This window comes from Chamaea fasciata, unplaced genomic scaffold, assembly GCF_029207755.1.
Source record: "Chamaea fasciata isolate MVZ Bird 193981 ecotype frontalis unplaced genomic scaffold, bChaFas1.0.hap1 SCAF_6, whole genome shotgun sequence".
Taxonomy (NCBI): domain Eukaryota; kingdom Metazoa; phylum Chordata; class Aves; order Passeriformes; family Sylviidae; genus Chamaea; species Chamaea fasciata.
The window spans coordinates 47,784,784-47,804,685 of record NW_027094091.1 but is presented as its reverse complement, the minus strand read 5'-3'; the positions used below and the strand labels follow the sequence as shown (position 1 = coordinate 47,804,685).

The window sequence follows — 19,902 nt, the reverse complement described above, 5'->3', positions numbered from 1 at the left end:
TCAATGGAAGTATCTGTCACTGTGGCACAATACCTCAGTGAACAGAACTTACCCAACTCTTTCCTCCTGGAGAAGCTAATTTTCAGCCTGTAGTATACACTGAAATGAGCTGTAAGGGTACATTGCATTTTTCCTACTGAAAACGTGACCTCACTTGAGGGCTTAGCATAATAGAGATCATGCTAAGCACTTTGAGCTCTTGTTAGTTAGTTAGTGAAAATTATGAGAGCTCATGATCATGAATGTTAGAGAAAATTGTGACAGCTCACGATCTCTAGAATTGGGCACCAAGCATGCAGGATCAAGGTTAAGGCTTGTTAAGGCTTCCCCTTACGTTATTGGCTAATAAAGACCTGTATAGAGTTCATGGGAAAGCCAGGATGTAATGTGTGTTGTTAGCCATCAGCATTAGCAGTAAGCACAAGGCAGAGAAGAGAGCTAAAGAGCATTTAACTCTAGGATGCTGGTGCTTTTCTGACTGCTCCCTTACACTAACTAAAATGTACTGTGGTGGTCTTAGCTCCTCATTGTTTTTTGCCTTATTCTCACCCTGAAACCAACATGCATTAGACAGCCCAGTTAACCTTCTCTGCTAGGGGAGAAAACCCAGGGCTGTGTTACTGTGGTAACTGAATCATTTTTCCCTTTAAGATGGAGCAGTTCAATGCAATGTATTATGGAACAGCACACTCTGGTCAGGATGAAACATGCAGAATGCCTGACAGCTCAGCGCTTGCTCTGTGAATGGAGAGCTCCCAATTAATGCAGTGTTCAGCTTTTAACTTTAACAATCATTGCTATAACTCAACAGGAATGTTTATAAACATCTATTTGGACTGGTTGCCACATAATTTTCAGTAAATGCCCGACAGGAGTTTTCAGCATTGCTGTTGTTTATTATATGCATTTCCAAAGATGCTGATCAGAGAGCTTCTGCATAAGGGTGTAGGAACTGAACTAGTATCTCAGCAGAAGAGATGAAGCATGCCTTCCCTGCTCAGATTCCTTACATACACAGAAACAGACACAAGAGTTTTAGGCTGAGAGAATTAGGCTCCAGAAATAAATGGGAAATAAGTGTAGGACTGCTTTAGTGCCTCTAAATTTCCAGCTGTTCTTTATGGGAAAATGGTCGTGTGGAGAACTGGAAATGTAAGTGTTCTCCCTCTTCAGTTGTATATAAACCCCGATATTACACAAAAATGGCTGTAATCCATGGTGGTTTTATTTAATTAGGGGAGGGGTGGAGGTTTTTCTTCTGTCATGTGGAGAAAATTCTCTATTCTCAGTCATAACAATTGCCATTTCAGCGTATTGCAAAACAGATAAAATTGAAATGTCTAATGGAAGATAGAGTCATTATTCCTGTTATTACCCATTTAAGTTCATATTCATGAAAAAAAGTCAAAAGGAAAACTAACAAGCTTACATTCATTCCTCCTGCCAGCCCATGACACAAAAATGGTCTCCCTTTATTAGTTAAGATCTCCTGTGTGTTTTCCAATGAAGGGGCATTAATCTGGGGCAGTGAATTAGGAGGTGGTGTTTGAAGGGGTGTGAGGTATAGAGATTTCTTGCTTTTCCCCTGAGGGAATTTTTGTGCATTAACACTGATATAATGATGCCTGGCTATGACAAAGATGAGCAGCTGAGAAATACATGTAATAAATAATGCACATAAACACGCAAGATCATTTCTAAGGGAAGTAAAGTGGAAGCCAGCCTTTTTAGCTCACGGCTAATGTGGTGGAATAATAAAACTCCTTCTGAGATGCTGTTGTCTGACTTGACACGCTTTGTTTTTCTCCTTAACAGGGGAAGTGTTCTTGCAGATTAAAGGCCCACTAGAAGACACATATAAAATCTATTGCTATCACCATGATGATGCGCACACCATGCTGGAATACTATGAAAAGGATGAAGAACTGAAGCAGCATTTAAGAGACTGTGTACAGTCCTTAAAGTAAGATCTTTTCAAATGATGATTTCCGTCCATAGTCAGTTGCCTGGCAGGGAACATTTTAAATGGATGTAGATGAAAGGTCCCCTGTAAATCTGGAGTTTTATACGGCTTGCTGGGAGCTCTGGCTTATGCTGCTTTCATGAAAAGATGACAAGCCAGGGGCCATGATTAGATTTCTTTCTCTCTAAGACGGCCAAAAATAGCACAAGAAAGGTTGCTCTTTCCTTAGTTTCAGTGCCCCATACTGGCAAAAAAAAAAAAAAAAAAAAAAAAAAAAAAAAAAAAAAGCAAAAAAAAAAAAGCTGCATCATATCAGGGGCTATTGGGAACACCTTTTCCAGCTCCCAGGAAACTTGCTGCCCCCTGTCTTCAAGTTTCTTGTCCCCTGTCTTCAGCAAGTCTGCTTCTTGAATTGGAATAGCCTGTCATAGAGCTACTCAAGTGCACTGGCAGTTCTGGGTTGCTGCTACAAGGACTCAGGACCTGGAGTTGCTGTGTAGTTCCCAACTCCTCATGATGGGGGCATTTGAGAGGAAACGGTGGTGGAGCAAGCTGCTAGTTCCCACCAAAGGGAGGTGCTTTGTGCCATGGGTTCCAATGCCAGCCCCTTGGGAAAATGTGTAGAGAATTGGGGGTGTTACCAAATAACATCCATCTGTCTTCCAACACAGCTTCCTCCTGCAGCTAGTGGCAGGGACTAGCTCATCCGCTCCATGGAGAGCGCTTCTCTTCCCACCCATATATCCCCTTTGCCCCTCAATTTCCCAAAAACATCACACAAAGCTGTCAGGAGGGAACATGCCACAGATACAGACCTGAGGTCTGGCTCCAGCTCCAGGAAAGCCCATGCTGCACACCTGTAGGAAAGATGTAAAGTTGTCACAAATAAAGGAGTGTACATCAACAACAGATATTTCAACTACACCCTAATTTGTGCTTGGTCTGCAGAGATCTGTTAATATTTAGGAGACGGGAAGTATATCCAAGTGAAATCTGGAAAGAGTGGTGAAGGAAAATATTAATAACATTAAGAGAGAAATGTTTGCTTTGAAGACAGGTTATGTTGAAAATTAAGCTTATCCTGTGCAACATGTCTGGCTATTAAATATATAACAAAGTGTATGTGCAGGTTTCTCAAGTTTTAGCTACCCTGGAAGTTGAAAGAAATAAATTTTCATATAAACTCAGGCCTTCAGGCTAATGGATGGCCAGGTATTTCCCCTGAGTGTTTTAGTGCTGATGTCTACAATAATCTTTCCTGACTAATCAAGAGAAGCCACTACTGTCGTTCATTTATCCATGCTGCTGAGGCAAGGGGACATGGAAGGAAATAAAGATAAAAGATTACATCTATGTACATCCTAGGGTGGATGTTGCCACTTGAATTCCAGAGCCAGCATGAAGTGCTCCTGTTCCAAAATCACAGCTGGGCTTTGTGAAGAGAAAGGATTTTTTGTGCTAAACGACTGTAGCCTTTGCTAGCAGGAAGTGACAAGGACTTCCTTACAATGAAGCCTTGTTTTGTCTTATTCTTTCCTGATTAGCCTTTAAACAGGAACCAATGATAAAGGCACTGGTGTGTATATACTAGGCTGTGATTTTTCCCAGTACCTAAAGATTGCAGTCAATTCAACTATTAAGACCTGAAAGTGCATGCTGGGATTCAGAACTGTGGCCATCTAAAACTGTTGCTACCCATTGGAGAATATTTGCCCTAGGAAGAAAACCATGCTTATAATAAATTATAGGCTGTTTTCCATTATGAGACATAACAAATGTGGGGGCTGGTGCTGACTATCTTTGAAAAATGTTTACTTGTTAAATATTTTTCTTTTCCCTTGGAAAAAATATTTAAAAAAAAATCTTAAATGAGCTGACATTAGTAGGGGCTTCTGTGGCTCCACTGAGTAGTATCTGACATGTGAAAAACAAGTTCTATATCAGGAGCAGTTTGAGAGTGGCACTCTGCACATCTGTATAGACAAATCAGATTTAATTAGCTATGTTGAGATTCCTATTCCTTTTTACCCAAAGAGGAAAAAATCCATCCCAAAATGTAGGTGTCTGCATTGGAGACATTTGCAAATCCAATTTCTGTAGAGTCCTATGTTTCAGCAGCGATTATGCAAACTGGGGATGTTGTTTGCTAGCCTAGCCAAAGAAATGCAGCTGGTAAAAATGAAAGGATGCTGGCAACTACCTGCTCAGCTTTCAGCCTGAAGTAGCTCGGTCAACTATTACAGGGGCAGAGGGACGTCCTAAGCACACAAAACGCTGACAGTGCAGAAGCAATGAAAGCAGCAGCTTCCAGATGCTCAGCTAGGCACTGGTGAGCCAGGAGGTAAGAGTGCAGGCAGTCAAAAAACTGTGGCTGAGGATGTGATGTCAGGAAAGCCTGATGCAGAGATGGGGACTTTTGGTTCTCTTGCATTTGAGTGTATTCATACCATAAGAAAACATTCTATGCTCACAAACTACAATTTAAGTCTCTGATACTTTCAGTATATGTATCAACACTATCCTACTCCAGAGAGGTTTCAGTTGATGTGTAGTCTACAAGAAACTTCACAACTTCATTGACTCTACGCCCTAAAAGGCTGAAATGTATTCTTTTTCTTTTAAAAATACATTTCTGTTTAAAGAGAGTAGACAGAAATGTATGTAAAGTGTAAGAATGACATTTAGTTTTACTTCTTGTATTAATGGCTTGATGTTACTCACAACTATTAGCAGAGTGATGCAAACCTCCTTCTCTAACAGTGTGAGGACAAGGCTGGGTCTCACAGCCAAAGCCAGGTTTCTGACAATCCTTTCTCATTTGGGGCTGTCCATTCAAAAACTTACAGGGTCAGATTCACCAGTACCCTCTGGCTGTTTTGTGCAGTTCTGCTGACACATAGCAGCCAGAAACCTAAGTTAACTGGCCAGTCATGGCTACTCTGTGTCACTGAGGTGTATCTGAGAATCTCCTGATCAGTATAAATCCTTTTAGGAGGAATCTAATGCCTGTTCTGTTCTTCTCTCTTTTGCAGAAAGAGATATGAAGAAGAGTAAGTACTATGCCTTTTTTACATGTAAAATAATCTTTAAATATCTTTAATTTATCTTTGATATGTTTAAAGCTGTATAGGTGGAAATTTTAAGAACACAAGCCTTTTGTGTCAGTATAACCTGGAGTGTTTTCCAGGACATATGCAGAATGCTCTGAGGTTTGCAAGAGTGTTTGTCAACAGCATAATGTCAGTCTTTGAAATCCATTTTTCCTGCTACAATTCAGACAGGCCTTCAGGCAAACCTATTTGTAAGCTGACAACCCCTTCAGTAGCCCTATAAGAGAAGCCCACCTTAGGATCTTCCCCTGCCAGTGGCTGGGAGAATATCAGAAAAGAACAAGCTCATTGCAACTTAGCCAGAAAACTCGCCAGCCACTGATGAGTTGTGGCTAAGGGACTTCTGTGCCAAATGTGACATCTTTGAAAAGCTGTAAAGGAGAATTTATCACAGCTGCAGTTTCTGGACATCCAGCAGGTTGGGTTCATTGAAATGCAGCACTGCCTGTAGTTACCTGCAGTGAGAGGTCAGAGGAGGGGTTGTCTGAGCTGAAGAGAAAGATTACAACCCCAGACAAAATGTTAGGAGAAAGGAGGAGCAAGTGTGGTCTATACTGGCATGACAGGGACAGACCTGTAAAGTCAGAGAATTTGTTAATCAGTCAATCAATTGCATGTTATAACTATGATCTGCATAAAATACGCTTTAAAAACCTACATGTTGAAACTCTACTTTTGGGGATTTCAAGCTATTGTCTGTGATAGGAAATAGTTTTTCTGTATTTTGTTTTGATAAGGGATATTCCTGTATACTCCTGTCCCACAAGGGGTAGGACTCCAAGAGATAAAAAAAATCCAGGGGGTTACAATATGATCGTGTGAGATAGCAACACATACAGAAATCACACAAGATTGGCTCTTCTGCCTTGTGTAATCCTAATAGATATGAATGTCTGGTTTTCTCCTTCAAACAGTTTCCAGTGGAGTGTAGGAGACAACTCACTTTCTGAGTTTAAAAGGACTCTTACAAAGCTGTGCAGAGTGCAATGAGCAGGTTTAGCTGTGGGACTCTCCCTGAACTTGGCTACCTCACTAGCACGGCACTCAGGAAGTCCCATCACCTGCAAATCAGAGGTTGCAGAGTTGCAACAGCTCTTGGGCAGGACTGCACCCAAAAATCTGATCACTGTTGAACTGGAAAATACAGCATAACTCCCCCCAAACGGTCTGTGATGTTGCTGCTCCCAGACTGCTTTTCATTCAAGCATGATCAAGAAAACAATTACATAAATACCAGACAGTGCTGCCCTTTGCTAGCAGCTCAATAGGTTAAATTCTGCTTGGCTTAACAACTGTGCAGCCTCAGTGAATTCCTTGGGTTTGCTTGAGAGACTTATGGCACAGTGAATTATTTGCCCTGCATGTCCTGTACTAAAATAAAGCCATGCATAGTAGACCATGAAGCCCAAGATTCTGAGTCCTGCTGCAGTCTGGTTCCTGCATACCATTTCAGAACTGGCAGCTGCATAGCACCCCAGCCTCAGCCCGCCTGTACCATACTGGCTGTCTGTTTACCACTGGACAAAGCTGCTTTGTAGTGAGAGTGAATGAAACTAAATCCTGCCTCACCTGCCTTTGTGTAGCTCACCACCACGGGCTTTTTGAACAAGTGGGAATGTGTCTATATCAGTGACTTTGTTTTGTTGGGAGGCAGGAGGGAGGCTGTGCTGTGAAGCTCATTGCAGTTTGCCAGCTGCATTTACTGCAGCACTATGGTTAATAATTTGCTGTGAGATTAGTACAATGACATGTGACTTAGAATACTTGCTAAATTCAAAATAACATGGGAGGAAAGCTGAAGCAGCATCACAAATGAATTATCAACTTAATTTTCTGCACAATAGATGTCACAAGGCGTTACTCTCCTGCCTGAGTTGTGGCAAGGCCGGGTCCTGCCCAGCGGCCGGTGGGTCCTAACAGGGTCATTGCAAATGGGACTCATCCAGGGAGAGTGGCTATCTCAGCTAATCTTGCTGGGGAGAATTAGATGAGTCGAACTTTGTGCCATTTAGTGCCCCAGGGAGTCATTATCTTATAACAAACCTGCTATCTCTCACACCATATTGCAAGACTGTGTCATGCAGATACCGAACAGAGGGCTGTTTATCACTTGGGCAGCTGTCCAAAATTCTACTACGTAAAGAGAAGACACTTGAAAATTTTTCCATTCACGAGGCAGCTTTTATAGATTTGCATTCGTAGGGCTTTTCAGAGAAAACAATAACAATTTAAGATTTTTTTTTTCATTATTGCTGCCGGAAGCTGAAAGAAGGAAAAAACAGCTCTCTATTTAATGTAAGATACCGGGGAAATGAGGGGGATTGAAATGATGAGAAGGTTTCGGGACACGAAGAAGCCTTAAAAGGCATCTACTGTTAATTTTTTTTCATGCAGAACTTTTTTTACAGATAATGCCTGTTTGAAAGAAATGTTTTAAATATGCAGATGTCTCTTCTCAAAGGCATTCAAATTGTTAGTTAATTAGTCAGCAAGTAAGGATTGGCTCTTGTACTTTTTACACATATAAAAGTAGGAATGAAGGGGTTTTTTTTCTTTTACGCTTTCTGTTGCACAAAACAATAGATGTCAGCCTGCAAAACCATGTGGCTGTTCCCTATTTTTTGTACTTTCCTTCTACATTGTGTTATTTCATCTTTCCATATGCAGAAATCCTTCTTTGTCTACCCTTAACTCTTGCATAGTTAATGTCAGAAAACCTTTTCTGCTCAAAAAGAGCCTTTTTGGGCACACAAATGGAAAGCTTGCTCTGCTTTATTGCCTTCCACACTGTTAGCAGCGGCTCATGTTTAGTTTCAATGGGGAGGTGCCAGGTAGCTGGTGCTGGAGCTGTGCCTGGTTTACTGAGGAGTGTGTCGTCATGAGGGGAGGCTGTGGATGTGTCTGTCCTGCTGCTGGAACGTCTGCAAGTGGCTGGCACTGGTCTTGGCCACCAGGTGTTACCACCCATTCTGGGGAGACCCCATGTTTCTACCAGCCAGAGGGAATGTAATGAAGGCACATGTGGTTCAGTCCTTTCCTGTTTCCTTCGAGGCTGCTGTGACAGCCCACAAACTGCACAGCCCCTCCCATTCCAGCCTGGAGGGTGTAAGCAAAGGCTTTTCTCTGGAGCAGGGCTGGAGCTGAGTTCAGCTGGCTGGGGCCCAAGAGTTCAGGGGGGCCTTCGTGGCCTGAGACACTTGAATGCCTGGGGATGCTGCTCTTCTGCCCCTGCCCAGCCAGTGGGGATTGAGCCCAGAGCCACAGAGCATCTCTATGCCCATGCTGGAAGCTGACACTGTCCTATTCTCATCCTCCTGCCACTCTGGCCAGTTGCCTGCTTTGCCTTTATGTAATGGAGTCTTCCAGCAGGTTGGCTCAAGCCTGTGTGAATATCCTGTGTGTTCAACATTTCCCCAGGCCAGATTTGGTACCCTTTGGAAGCTGAGGCATCATCAGAAGTAACTGACTGGCAGCCAGCAGATAAAAACCACAGGTGAAAGGCAGTAAAGCTTAAGGGTCAGTGTGCCAAGTCAGGCGTGTGTTGTAAGAAGGGGTGCACTGTGATCAGGCATCCAGTTACTCACAGCATTGAAATTCTGCAATTTTAAGCCTGAGGGCCCAGAGCAGGATGTAACAGCCCTGCTCACATGCATTTCTCAAACTTCCTGTTATTTGGTCTTCCACCTACATCTTCCCTTCCTGGGTGTTGTGTGAGTTATACCACATGCACCTTTAAACTGAGTGGGACAGTTTCAGAGCTAATGTCTAAGCTAAATTCTGAAAACAGAAAATTCAGAGACCCGGGGTGTATTTCTCATTGAGGGGGTGAGGAGGGTTTCCTTTACAACACCTCTGTTCCCTCACAGATGTATGTTATTTTTTGACTTGAGTGGTAGTTGCAATTCAAGGAATTTTTAATTTTGTGACAATTATTTTGGTGTAAATTACAGAGGAAAGCCAAAGCTAATGGACCTGGGATCCCTGTTGATCAAACCAGTGCAACGGCTGATGAAATATCCCTTGTTACTCCATGAGCTCTTGAACTCAACTCCTGCTTCTCACCCCGACCACGAGGCACTACAAGATGCCCTTTTTGCTATGAAAAACATTAATGTGAACATCAACGAACTTAAAAGGAGGAAAGATTTAGGTAAGAAAAGAGCACAGTAAGTGCTTTCATTGTAGGTTTGGGCTGGCCATTACAAGACATGTCTCAGCTCCAGCTATTTCACTATATCAGTTTTGGCTGTTGCCACACAAGTTGCTTCATACATTGAGTTTCAAGAGGGTAACAATGCCGTAATGTCCCTTTTCCTCAGCCAACTGTCTTACCTGACTGGTTAACTCCAGTATGAAACAGGGAAAGAATTCATGTTATAGTGTCTGTAATGCAGTTGCAAACACTGATAATAATTAAGATGCAGTAGTAGCAGTATTTTTTTTAGACTTGCCAGGTTGAGGCCCTAACTTCACTCTTGCCAAGGTTAGAGTTGATAATGGGGTTTTCATCCTCTCGAGCATTTTCACACAAGATTACAGCAAATTACATCAAAGTGTCTGCTCTCAAATGGTTTCAAATTTGTGTGCCTGTCCCTGTGAAAAGTCCTGTAAATACAGACTATTGATGTAATGAAATTCTCTGTCTGCAGTGCTGAAGTATAGGAAGAATGACGATGATGGAACCCTTAAAGAAAAGTTTTCCCGACTGAATATTCACTCCATTAGCAAGAAATCCAAGAGGGTCACCAGCCATCTGAAAATACTGACGAGAGGAGAACCTCAGGTACTTACTCATCCAACTGCAGATTTGCATTGACAGCTTCAGTTCTGCTTTTGCAAGGGGTCTTTTTCAAAACGTGTTGGAAATGGAGTTTGTGGGGCTGCTTTTTTTCCTGCCTAATTTATAAAGTCATTTTCTGACTGTCATAGAAGACAGGAAAGATCTTTGTGATTGAAATAGAAAATAACGTAATGTGTTCTCCACCTTTTCCTTTTTTACACAAGAGTTTCTCAAACTTCTGGTCTTCAGCAGAGAGGAAGTGAGCGGTGGTTTTGTGAACCTCAGCCTGAAGTCAGCATTTTGCAGACACCCTGGCAGTAATTATTGTCGGGGCTGAGAACGCATTCAGTCCATCTTGCTCATGTTGTAGCATTAAGGTTTGGAATCCATCAAGGAAGATGAGCAATACCTCTAATTAGGAACAGCCACAGGGTTTGCCTCTACATGTGCAAAGACCTGGAACCATCAAAACTACAAAGAACTCTGTGATGAGTCTGATGGGTGTTGGGCTGCCAAAAATAAAATGCTCCTTCATAATTTCAAAGTTGTAATTCAAAGCCTAGCAGGATAAACATTTTCAGGAAAGCCTAAATCGAAATCTCAAAGAAAATCAATTAAAAATAACCTTGAAAGTGATATCCAATGCACCTCACTGCATGAGATGGCTGATTATACAAGGTCACTTGCCTTTCTGGATGTGACTTTACAAGATATATGCAATTTTTCCTTGTTTGTTTTTTATCAGTGTTTCCCCTCTTTCTCTGATCCAAACCACCGACATATCTTTTTTTTCTATTCATTTATTTATACAGCGGAAATTTTTGTATTCAGAATGTGACAGACACCAGCGAGGCTATAAAATCCGAGAAAAAGGGAATTAAATTTGATTAAGAGGATATGTGATTTTTCTTTTCCTTTTTTTTTTCTTTAGAAACTTCTGGTTTATGTTTTTTTGGGTTTGTTTCTAATTAAGCTCAAAACATTTGAGGATCCTTTTAGTATCAGAATGCATCTGTTAGAGATTCAGCCATCTCTCCTCAGCTTAATTAGACCCAGAAAGTTCCCCACTCACGTCTTGAAACACGCTGAGGCCCTCACGGCAAAACCACTAAGACGTGACTCGAGATTTCTGAAGCCCCTGCAGGAAAAGACGGGGGGCAGAAATCACCGCGTTTTCAGGGTGTTCCCAGCCGGCGTAAAGAAGTTTCCCGAGGCCATTCCCGGCGTTTCCAGAGGGAAGGCAGGCACGGCTCTGGATTAACAGCTCCATCTACAGCCGGCCTGCGGGAGAGCGCCCCGACGATATCCCGCCTTTCCTCCGTCCTTCCCTCGACACAGGGAAGCGAAGCGTCTTGTCGGCACGCTAAAGCAACTCCCTGCTTCCACAGGGATTAAAAATCAAACTCTGTGCCGCGTTGCCCAGTGGTTTTTGGCTTTTCTTCAATTAGAGCTGGAGCTTGGGAGAATTAGGGGTTGATCTGTTTTCAAAGGGAGGAGTTCAGGGATTTTTCTAGCAGCGCTCTGGATGTTTCTTTCGTTAGCCAGGCTCTTTTGGGGTGCGAAAATGACATTGCAAATGTCTATTTCAGGTGAAAGATCCAACTTTTAATAAAGAAGAAAAGTTGTTTCAAAGTCTAGAGAAGACTGTGAAATTGTGTGTGAAGAACATTTCGCTCTGTTTGCAACATCTCCAGGTGGGTACGGGCCTTTTTGCAGTCTGTGGTCACAAACCCTGTCCATAACCGGTTTGACACACATTTCTGCCACTGGCTGGGCAACACCAAATTATTTATAAGCAGGACTGGCTACATCAGAGTATTAAATAAATAAGCTGTGCTGCCACTGCATTACAGATCCCATGACAAAGAAGTTTTGAAGCCCACACTTTAGCATTTTTTCCCTGACAGAAGCAGGTTCTGTTGGAGACCCACAGGTGCAGAGAAGAAGGTGCTGTCTGGTGGCAGTGTCAGGACTTTCTATGTGCTGCAGTGGAGGACCAACTGCTTCTCATTAAAGATTGAAGAACTGAGCTGCAGCCACATGAATTAAAACATCCAAAAAAACATATTCTGGATGGAAGGACTCCTTCCCTTTTCCCATGTTTAGGTTGTGCTGAGGGCTAGCATTAGATGCACAGGGTGCTCGAGTTCTCTAAAATGTCTTTGCTTCATTCCTTCTCTCCAGAGATGAAGGGTGGCTTGTGATTTATCAGCATGCCCCTCCCATGGACTACTTGACAGCTTTGTAGATGGCATGAGGCCTGGAAAAGTGTAAGTGTGCCCTAACCAGGCAGGGACATTGTTTGAGAGATAGGCAAGATCAGTAACCAGCTGGCCAGGGCTTATCAAAAACACACCTTGTTTTGTTTCTGCAAACAGGGAAAGGCCAGGGAGCTCAGCCAACGAGGGCTGTTGCCTGGAATGGTGCTGACAGCTCCTTATCCAAACAGATCAACACTTCATTAAGGTTTAAATTCTGAGTAACTGAAAGACACCACTGTAGTCCTATTTAGTCCCCCAAAAGAGACTTTTGAGGGTGTAGGGTAAACTGTCTTCTTGCTGAGGAGTAGCTGGAGTAGTATCCGGTGGGATATTCATTAGTTTAGGGCATAGTTCTTTCAGTTGAACATTAACAACTGGATTCTTAAGTAGTTTACATTGAAAATAGACAAAGCACAGGAAAATATTATCACAGTAAACAACCTCACAATGACTGCAAACTGCACAGCAGCTGCACAGGTGTCAGACACGAAAAACATTTCTGATTCCATCAGTATTACTGCAGTAGTTGCATGAGTGAATGCAGCATATTAAAACAGATTGTAATAGTTTCATCTTCCTACCATCTTCTCATTTAGGATTCTATACATCTGGCTGCCCAGAATATAACTGGGCTTCAGGAAATTCTGCAAGATGAAGATGACAAAGTTAATGACTCTTCAGAAGAACGGACCAACACTGCAAATCTGTGTGAAGACTTTGTAAGTTTATGCAATGTCCACTGTTACACAGCTATCTGTATTTCTGAGAAAACAGCTGTATGTGAGGAAGACTAGGACAGAAAAGAAAAAAAAAAACAAAACCAACAGCTTAGGAATCTATTTGGAAAGATTAGCGGGGGTTTTTGTTGAATTTCTCCAAGAACTAAGATAATACACAATATAAATGCATTGTGTTTTTCTTAGAAGAACTAAAGAAAACATGTCAAGCTAAATTCCTGGGTTTATACTAAAATATTTGTGTTAAATTTGTATCACTTGAACAATTCTGTATTTGTTTCACCTGAACTTCAGAAAAGAGCAGCAGATTGTTGTTGCCTTGCTACTTTTGTTACCAGCACTTGCAGTTTAGATGACTTTTGTGATTGATACCGTGCTTATGTACTGTTAGCTCCTGGAATCACAGATCTGTAAAACTCTCAGATTTATTAACTGGAAAAAGGTCTCTCGGATCATCAAGTCCAGATATTAACATAGTGCTGTCAAATCCTTCATATAGGGAAACCATGAAAAATCCAAACATAGCCCATAGTAATTAATAAAGCAATTTGAAAAATAGGAATAGTTTTTCAGCTAGTCTTCTGCTTTCAGAATTAAAATGAACTCTAAGGTCTGGCTCTAATAAGATACTTAAATGTCCCTTCAAAATGGGACAGGCTGCTTCTTCAAACAGCTGCTCAAGCTGGAAAAATTCAGAGGTGGAGGTTTTCTTACACTTTCCTAGATTAGTGCTGACTCGAATATAGCCATTCAGTCCTTTCCAAAACACTGAAAGCAGAGTCTGCCAAAAAACAGAAGGCTCTTTGACAGACTACAACCTCCAGGATAATGACAGGGATATAAGATTATGTATTTCCTTTAGTTTGAAATTCCCACATGTGAGAAGTACCTCAAAAATTAATCTCAGTAATCCAAACAATATTTTCAATGTCTTTACGATGAATTATTGCATAAAGTGCAAAATAACACCTCTCTGTCACTGCAGCGGTGAGTGTGTTCATTATGGAAGCTGCCCCATATTCAGAAACATAAAAGTAGAATTCCACAACAGATGAAACAGAAAACTTTTTAGGAACAAGATTTTAACAGCTATTGTTTCATGACCTAGCTGCTCTGAAAGTCTGTGTAATTAAAAAAACCAACCAACCAACCAAACACACACAAAAAACCCCCAAAAAAACAAAAACCAAAAAACAACCAACAACTTAATTTAATTTATTTTATTTAGTTTAACCATGGAGATTTTTATTAACAATTGCTAATTTGTACTTAATATCTGTTTATTTCCATGACTTGGATGTACAATATTACAAGGATTCCCTATCCTAGGCATATAGGTTTTTTAAAACACCCTTGGCTTGACATTGCACAATGAGTAGATCTTCTCACTGAACAACCCATAGTGTTCCTCACATGTTTTCCTGAAATGTTATTATCAAGGGAAATCTCAGCAATGGGCTCAGGTTAATAGTTTGGTTTTTTCTCCCTTTGTGCATTTGTCAATAATGTATACCTTCCTCTCTCATTAGATTTTTTGGAAAATTTTCAGGCAGAAATTCCCAATAGCCTCTTTTTCAGAAATCAAGTCCAGCAGTTTGGAAGAATTGTTTTCTTAATGCATCAAAAATTGGTTCACTAAACACAGCCCAGTTTTTCAGGTGGAAATAAAATAGGAGCAATTTAGCCAGTGTACATCATCTTGGCCTTGGAGAGCAACTCTGAGGCTAAAATGGATCTCTCCTCAACTCTGGTATGTTTTCGAGAATGCAGAGGCAGCTGCTTTTTTATTCTCACATCCAACCCAATAACTTAATTCACACAGAATGTCCAAGAGTTTTAATATGATGATGAGTTTCACTCACTACAAGCCTGTGCTGTATTTGAACAAATGACTTACAAAAATAAATTTTATTTCATGCAATATTAATCCCTTGAGACAATTAGAGACTAATGGAGAAGTCTGAGGAAGACTGCTTTTTTACCAGGTGTCTAATTTTGTTGATTACTAGATATAAAACCAACAAGCATAACCTAATTTAATCAAATCAAGTGATTGTTTGTGTTTGCTTAAACAGGAATTGAGTTACAGCTGTTTCTAGGAGAGGGAAAAAAAAAAAAAAAGCAGCTTTGAGAGGATTCAAGACTGCCACTTAATAAGACCTCATTGGCTTTAGACTGTATAATATTGGTGTGGGCTTTCCAGCTAAGGAAATCCCAGTTTTATTTGACCACTTGACCAAGCCTTGCTGTTTTCCCCCAGTGGCAGCTCCCTAAGGGCAGAGGCTGCATACTCCAAGGGACCACTGCCATTAGCAGACACTGTAAGCTGAAAAACTGATACCTCTCCCATCATGAAGGAGATTCTAAGTTGTGCTGGACCCTGCTTGAAACTGCCTCTGGCAGCAATGCTTTGTGAAGAGTGATTAACAGATTGCTTGGTGGGCTGCCATCAGGCTCAACCCCTTATGGCATCTGAAGGACTGTATGAATAAGGTAATGAGTAGGTCTGGTTTATACTTTCCAGATGGCCCAGCTGGACAAGCTTGTCTTGACTCCTCTCTCATCACTGCAAGCCCTGTTTCCAGGCCCTCAGAAGCTCATCCAGAAGCGCTATGACAAGTGGTTGGACTACAACAGCTGCCTGCAGAGGTCAGCTGGAGAAGAGCTGGACCTGGCAAAAAAAGAATATGAGGCTCTAAATGCACAGCTAGTGGAAGAACTTCAAGTATTCAACAGCGCAGCCAAAAAGATTGTGTTGAACTGTCTACGTTGCTTTATCACCCTCCTCAGGAATATTATGTTTGCTGCACTTCAATCAAACTCTGCTGTTGTGGTGCCTATTCCAGTAAGTACGTTAGAAACAGGTGTAGCTGTGCCTCAATTTGTCTTTTTTTCATTCTGTATGCTTTGGCTAAAATTATGTAGGACACATATCTACAAAGCTGCACTGATGTACTGATTTTGTGATTTTGTTTGTTCTGCTGAGCACAGTCAGATTTAGTTGTTTTTCCCTTTGCAACCTCAGTAAAGATTAAGTTCATAGAATCAAAATGGTTTGGTTGGAAGGGACCTTAAAGACCATCTAGAACCAATTCCCCTGCCATTAACAGGGATACCTTCCACTAGACCAGGTTGCGTAAAGCCCCATCCAACCCGACCTTTAGTTTCCAGGGATGAGGAGCGCACAGCTTCCTTTCAGAAGCCGTTTCAGTGCCTCACCAGGGTTTGAGGAAACTAATGTAAACCTGCCCTCGTTCAGTTTAAAGCCACTCCCCCTTGTCCGGTCACTACATGCCCTTGTAAAACGTCCCTCTCCAGCCTTCCTGTAGGCCCCCTTTACATACTGAAGGCCACAGTAAGGTCACTCAGGAGTGTGTTTTGAGAAACTTAGGTTCTGAACTTTTGACAGACCCGGGCTTTTAATCGAGCACGATCCTAATGGAACTGTTCCCGCTGTTGCAGTGATAGTAATGGCAAGAATATTACAAGAAGGCAAAAAGAAGGCAGCTGCTAGCATTTCTTACCATGTACCCTGACTAGCCCAGAAAACACAGGAAATTATAAGAAAGTACATGAACACCTCCTTTGCTGCTAGACCTGCAGATTCACAGATGACTGCAAAAAAGAAACAAGTTAGGAGTCTGATGAAATATTTTTTATGAAAATCAAGTTGCTTTAAAATCCAAATGTGATGCAGAAACTCCAGCAGATATGTCTTGGCAGTAATGAATAGCCTTGCCTAGAGGACTTGAACCCCCTGAGAAATATGGTTGCAACAATGCCTTCCACACATATAAATCCACTTACCTGAACAGAAGCAAGGCTGCTTGGGAAACACACTTTAGTAGGGCAATTCTGGAGTATTCCTTTCCATCAAGGCTGGAACAGAGCACATTACAGTAAGGGGCAGCTGAAAAATTAAGCAAACAAGGTCAGGATCAAAACATAGAGCTATGGCGTTTAATGGGAAAATGAAGGCTTTTTCCGCATGAAGAAATTTTATCCCTGTAATTTGATGTTTTCATATCTTGAAAGCTGTCGTATTGGGCATTGTTTTCTGTGAGGGTCTGGCTACAAAATGACCTTATTTTTCTTTTTTTCCTGTTTACATCAGCAAATGCATTTGGTATTAGGCATAGATGAAAAGCACTTATCCAGTGCCACAGAGAGAGACTCAGTTACCCAACAATTTTTAACCTGTTGGCAGCTCTCAGTTGCACAAACACACAGCTGTGGGGTAAACTGCTCCAAGCCTTGCAGCACATTGGCCACTCTGATAGCTGCTGAGATGCCCATTTGCATCTGAAAGCAGGTGGCTCAGTAGCATAAATGCAAGGCTCTTAACTTTTATCACCATTTAGAATATTTTTAATGATTTCATCTCAGTTGGTATGTCTTTTAAATGTAATAGCATCTATTAGAAACTTCCTTTAAGCAGACCTTTCTTCTCTTTACATCTCATACGTAGAGAGTGCACTGCTTATGGGCTCTGCAGAAAATAGGCATAACTTGTCAGATTTCCTGATTCCTAGCATTCAGCCAATTAAATTAAATCTACTCTCTCCAATCTCCCTACCATTTTGTACATGAGATCTAACCCACATTTGTGTTTGCAGCTGTCCTCCTCAAGCATCTGTGAAGTGCAGAATCAATTGATAGAGGAGGTTCACAAGCTGAATTTTGTAAAAGAAAACAGCAGTGTAACCTTTATTGAGAGAAAATTGAGCTTGGAAAGAAAGAAACCTGTTCCTTCACCGGTGAGTACCATACATCCAAATTGTGTATGAAGCATCCTCTTTCAACCACTTTTGAAACAAATCCATCCTTATGCTACCTAGAGGTTTGGGCTTTGTCTTGTCACTGTGACTCTGAATCAGGTTGTTGGAGTGAAGTTTTCATTGACCAGAAACTTCTGAAGTTTTTTTTCATGTTAGTATTTTGAAAATCCACTTGAAATTACCTCTGATTGCCCTTAGACCTTTAAGCACATGGTAAAGCTAAGATACGTGTAAACTTTGGTAACTTCTTTTGTTAAATACTCTTATTTACACTAAGTGCATCTTAGTCTTCTAATTCAGAAGATTTTTTCCTTGAGCTCAGCTGTGGTTATGTGTACTGGTGTTTACACATATATGCACAAATATACATACCCACGGCAGAAGATTCAGAAAATCCACCAGGAAATCTGTGTTCCCAATCTCATCAGATATTTCTGGAGGTTTTAGGAGTTTAGTTTACAGTAAAATAAGGACTTGGGTGCAGGTTTACAGGAGAAGCAGAGGCAGTTGTAGAATTCCTTTCAGCATCAGTGAAGGCACAGGTGCTCTTGCTTCTGTGGTATGTTAAGGTCCCATTGAAGTGCAGCACCCCCCTCCCTGCAAATGAATACGCTTCCAGCAGTTAATGGCATCTTGCCCTCATTTAGAGAGGTAATTTCACACAAAAAGCAGCCAGTTTGGGTACCACTGATTTTTTTTGCCTAATGCCTTATCACACAAGTTGTTATGTGGTCTTAGCACACCTCAGCCCATCTTTGGATTATGCTTTTTTTGTGATATTACATAGGAATACAAAGGTCATGGCTGTGGAAAAGCAATTAAGCAGGAGACAGTTCACATACAGAACACCACCTCTGTGACAGGAGAGAACAGACTAAGAGGTCTTTAATTAGTGAAATTCCTACATTTCTTTAAAATCTGCCCTTTATTGCTCACCTGTTAATATAGCAGTGGGACAGGTTCTTCCTGCATTTGCAGAGGAGGTTTGGTCCCTGTCTAAGTAACTCCTTGGTATTTGTGTAAAAACTCTGGGTCAGTTGCCACATGCAGCATACACAGATTTTTTTCTGGAAATGGCCCCAGCCCTCCTGAGGATGATTATTTGTTTGTTTTCAGCTGGAGTCCCCACGCCAGACAGAGGACCACAGGTCCAAGCTGCTCTCCATGTACAGCACCGAGTTGCTGTACCAGGCTAAACGCAAGTGCAACGCCGCGCAGGAATTGGATATTGACTTGCATGAAGGAGAGCTGGTGGCTGTTGTGGAGCAAAAGGACCCCTTTGGAAGCACAAGCAGATGGCTTGTTGACACAGGAAGTATGTTCTCTGCACAAATATCCCAATAACAGCTTCCCATTGGGATACTGATTTCCTTTCATTCTGGCCCCATCTGTTTGCCTCTGTCATACTGACAGCTGCATAAACCAGTTGGTTTTGAAATTATTTTAGCAGTGTTTTGCTGTTTATTTATTTTCTGCCTTTTTATTCTGGTTTCAAGTCCTCACAGGGTACGTGTATTCCTCCTTCCTGAGGCCTTACAATCCAGCCAAAGTACAGAAGGATGTAGCAGAAAATGGCTTTGGTGATGATGATTTTGATGATATCAGTCTCTTTGTCTCTTCACGGCCCCCTACTGACAGCAGCACAAGTCCAGGGTACAAGAAGAATGATAGCAGCTCACCTTTTCACTTCTGTGAAAATCCTGCAATTAATGGCTCAGGGACTGGTGCTCTTCAAGGTGTGGATGATCAGCATGTAAGTATGGTACACACTGTGCCCGTCTTCTTGTTGTTCCTATTTAAAATCTAAAATTATACTGTTAGTAATTTAAATGGTTTCCTTTCACGCCAGAAAAGAGTTGCACCAATCTGTCAGTGTGACATAGGAACTCGTTATTCTCTACTCTTAAATAGCTGTGCGGTAGGAAAAGAAAATCAGTTCAACTGTGAATTGCAGTCCTGTGTCATAGAAAACACACTTGCATTATCCCACCCCATGTATGCCTCAAGGTTCTCATATGGAGCCAGAACTTGCAAAATAGCTCAGTTGGGGGGATTTTTCAGCTTACTGTTGACAAGAAAGCTGTGACAAGAATGCTGATCAGCAAGGCACAGAAGTGACCCATGTGCCACATTTGAGTACAGCAGCTTTAGGAATGGTGATTCTCCACGAGGAAACCTTGCAGAAAATTTCATCATCCAATCCATGGCCTCTTGGTGTGAGCTGAAAACCTTACCAGTGCTGTAAGGTGATGAGGTCTTGGAGCTTGGTTTGT

The 19,902-nt window shown here is 41.6% G+C and overlaps 1 protein-coding gene across 1 annotated transcript in view; it reads left to right on the top strand.

Moving 5' to 3' along the window:
* The window catches only part of ARHGEF38 (Rho guanine nucleotide exchange factor 38), a 40,361-nt gene that overhangs the window by 16,172 nt on the left and 4,287 nt on the right, over nt 1–19,902 (top strand). Inside the window, exons 4-13 of the mRNA XM_066186286.1 lie at nt 1,816–1,963; nt 4,996–5,013; nt 9,024–9,223; nt 9,723–9,856; nt 11,443–11,547; nt 12,711–12,833; nt 15,376–15,696; nt 17,468–17,608; nt 18,746–18,944; nt 19,126–19,382. Coding sequence (XP_066042383.1) covers nt 1,816–1,963; nt 4,996–5,013; nt 9,024–9,223; nt 9,723–9,856; nt 11,443–11,547; nt 12,711–12,833; nt 15,376–15,696; nt 17,468–17,608; nt 18,746–18,944; nt 19,126–19,382 — 1,646 coding nt within the window. The remainder of the gene's footprint in view (nt 1–1,815; nt 1,964–4,995; nt 5,014–9,023; nt 9,224–9,722; nt 9,857–11,442; nt 11,548–12,710; nt 12,834–15,375; nt 15,697–17,467; nt 17,609–18,745; nt 18,945–19,125; nt 19,383–19,902) is intronic.